General features: G+C 30.3%; 1 protein-coding gene across 1 annotated transcript in view; it reads right to left on the bottom strand.

Annotated features, from left to right (window-relative positions):
* Positions 415–3,667, bottom strand: part of LOC107635314 (plant cysteine oxidase 2) — a 4,426-nt gene continuing 1,173 nt past the window's right edge. The window contains exons 2-5 of the mRNA XM_016338761.2: positions 2,661–2,779; positions 1,754–1,913; positions 1,292–1,510; positions 415–993 (exon numbers count right to left, since the gene is read on the bottom strand). Of these exons, the coding sequence (XP_016194247.1) occupies positions 869–993; positions 1,292–1,510; positions 1,754–1,913; positions 2,661–2,779 (623 nt within the window). The 3' untranslated portion in view covers positions 415–868. The remainder of the gene's footprint in view (positions 994–1,291; positions 1,511–1,753; positions 1,914–2,660; positions 2,780–3,667) is intronic.

The raw sequence follows: 3,667 nt of genomic DNA, 5'->3' as shown, positions 1-3,667 counted from the left end.
TATTTGTATATTTGTAAACTACTTTTAATATAAGTGTTTATTGTTTAAACTATTTTTTGAAAATAAGCTTAATTAAGATATTTATCTACACTGGACCAAATTATTATACTATCGTACCTTATCAAATATAAAAAATAAAATTATCAATTTCTCATTACTTTTTTTTCATTAATTGCTCAAATACTACAATATTTTATTCTCTCAAATGTAACTAAAAAACCAGAAATACATAACTAAAATATAAGTAAATATTAACCACTAATTTGACAACTAAAAAAGAACAAACAACTAACAACGACAAAGATTTTTTCTGATATAGTTGTTGGATTTTGTTCTTTTCTATTCGTCAAATCCAAATACCAAGAAAATAGTGCTATGAACCATAAAGAACAACAGTTTGCTAAATAATAATTTAAAAAAAAAAACACCAAAGCACTGACATTGCACTAAACACAACACCATCCATTGCCATTAACAGTAGAAGAAGAAGAAGAAGCATATACTAATTAAAATAAGTAAAAACAACTGACCCTTTTTAGCACTAGACACTACTACCCTTTTAAGCTCTAAACCATATTCAAAAAAGTAAAAATAAAATGAAATGACTAAAGCGAAAAACTAGCTCAATTTGCATCTGCACTTTCATTCTTGCCTTCATTTTCCAGTGCAGCATCATGTTTTATCCTTTTCCTGTCTTTGGTATATGTACACACTAAATTGTAGAAGATTGAAGACACCACCCTTCATTCATTCACCTAGAAAAACCTTAAAAAAGGGACTAATTAGTCTAGAAAAGGATTTTTTTCACTAGAGGATATGATAAAGGGTGGCATCAAATGATGAAACATTGAAGCAGATTCTACTTTCTTCAGCTCTCTACAATCATAGGGCCACTGTACATTTGTCCAACAACTTTGACATTATCAGGTTTGTCCTTCTCTTGAAGCCATTCATAGTTATTGCTTTCATCTTCTGGTATGGATAATCCATCAACTGAAATTTCAAAAATGTTCAATAAAAAGATGTTAGGTTAAGAGATATCAACTACAAAAGCATGCACATGCAAATAACACTGAAATATATGTCAACACAGAATAGGAAGACGCCTAAAAGGACAATCTGGTGCAATCTTGAGGTCACACGGAGACAATTCAACCGATGCTCCAAGACTCGGTGCAATAATATCTCTTCTCTTTCGAGTAATGCGACACTTTGTGCAAATTATTGATGTTGTGTGATGACCAATGAGTACTACGACTTTAGTGGGAACATAATCAACATATTAACATACCTGAAAAGTTGGAAAAAGGGAAGTCTAGATAGTATGTGCAGTGCCTGCCTTGAGGATCATTGTATGGAGGACCAAGAACATCAAGAACCGCGCAAGCCGTCACAGCCGTGAAGCAATGCATGTTGCCGCCGTCGGCAGGATAAAGGATGGCAGGGTTACAAGGAGCAGTAAAATCAGCATCAATCTTGACTTTGGCTAATCTCATCTCAGGAGTCTGGGCTGCCATAATTGGAACATGAAAATTATTGATCAGTATTCACTAGTAGCATCAATGTCTTGGTTCATTGTTACCAACATCAAACAGGAAAACAGTATACCCTTCAAATATGGATAAATGTTTTTTTTTTTAAATCTGATTAAAGGGTGTCTTTGTGCCAAAAAGAAAATTGATATAAATAAATAATTTGTGAAAAGACTAAGTAGAAGATTAAGAAAAGACATAAATAGGAAAAGACTCACTACCTGAAGGCTTGAAAATGGTTGGCATATGAGGAGGCATGTCAACGACCCAATCATAAGATTTGATGTGCATTGTACCAAAAAGAAGCTTACTGAAAACCGTCATTCCAGGATGATTATGAAGAGGAATCACCCCAGAGGCTGGCAAGCAAAATATTCCCATCTGCAATACAAATCCATTCTTCTTTTTCAATAATAATAATAATAATAATAATAATAATAATAATAATAATAATAATAATGATGATGATAAAGTTACACCAACACATCAACGTAACAGTAATAAAAGAAGTTATATGCACCATTTTTGTGTATATTTTTTTTCTTTTTACATTTTCTACTTTTGATATTAAAAGCGATTGATAAGAAAGAGAGAGAAAAAAAGATAAAAAGGTGGTGCAAAATATTCATTACCTAGGTCTTGGTATACATCTAAATAGTGTTCTAAAAATATTCATAGCCACACACCTAATATTTTATATAAATTTTATTATTGAAAATTAAAATAAAAGGATATAAATATTCCTGAAAGTCTGAAACATGGGATAAATTTACTCAGAAATAAGGCTAATTTTTTTACATTCGGGTGATTTTAAGGTAAAATACAAGAATATTTGATCTTTCTGATGTTTTACACTGTTCATTGACATTTGGTAATAAAAATATTTTTTAATTATAAAAAGACAAATTCATTGATATTTGTAAAAAAAAAAATTTATTATGAAAAGACAAATTGTGATTGACATTTTGTAAAGGCCCAGAACAGTGTATAACACATGATTTGGATCAGTTTTGGAAAATTCAATCCTAATAATCCAGTATTAGAAAAAAAAAAATCTTCCAGAAATAATGCAAGTATTTTTCGTATTTCTCTTAGCATGAAAAGAGTTCAAGGCTATAGCTTACTAACCGAGAATTTTTCACACTCATAAATGTGCAGGTATGTAATTGTTGGTGTTCCTTGAACACTGTTGACAGTGAAATATGGCATGTCAGGCTTCAATCCAACATCTTCTGGTGTTATTGCATCTGCCAAAAAGAAAATAAAATTATAACCAAATTTAACTGGTTTGAATGAGAGATAATAATATAAAAGAAAAAACATATGAAAACTTAGAACAATTCTAGCCATTGCTGTACATGTAACCAATGTGGTCCAAGTTACTGTGTCTGATTGTGTACCTGTGAATTTGATTGCAGATTGGATTATATTGTTAAATTTTGATATTTATAAAAGTATTATTTTTATTTAAAATATGACTAAATAAATAAGTTACACTAAACATTTTTATAAAAAAATTTTTTTGCCATCTTCATTTGAGTAGTTGCCTCTATATATATATATCCAACAGTTATTATATTTTTATTTTGACATCCAAAATGTGCATGATTCATATACTTAAATGAAGTGTTTTTAAGGCCTTGGACTTCAAGTCAACGACCAATTTATTCCTTCACCTATTTAACAGTCACCATAAAAAATTTAAATTATATTATTATAAAAAGCATTCAACTTGCTATCATATTCATATCATGCCTATAATAGCGATTTTCAATTGTTACAAAAACAGCTAACATGACCCATTTTTACCACTAAAGGACAACCCTAATTTAGGGATATAATACATCCAAATTAGACAACAATTATTTACCAAAGATGTCCAATGAAAATGAGACACCCGGTTGGTGGGAAATAAAAAAAGCACAGATATTTTACTTGATTACCCAAAATACATGATTGAAAAGAATTTAATGGATTAGATTTATGCTATAGCCTATATGCTTATATGCTAATGCTAATGCTAATGCTAATGGTCCCCTTCATAAACATACATGAGACTCAAGATTTCAACATCATATAGTAAGCTGGAAACAGCAATGTGTGAGTATATTTATAATATTGGGGAACATCAAGCT

The sequence above is a fragment of the Arachis ipaensis genome, chromosome B04 (genome assembly GCF_000816755.2).
Source record: "Arachis ipaensis cultivar K30076 chromosome B04, Araip1.1, whole genome shotgun sequence".
Classification (NCBI taxonomy): Eukaryota; Viridiplantae; Streptophyta; class Magnoliopsida; order Fabales; family Fabaceae; genus Arachis; species Arachis ipaensis.
The sequence above is the reverse complement of the archived record's forward strand: the minus strand, read 5'-3'. Positions and strand labels throughout refer to the sequence as shown.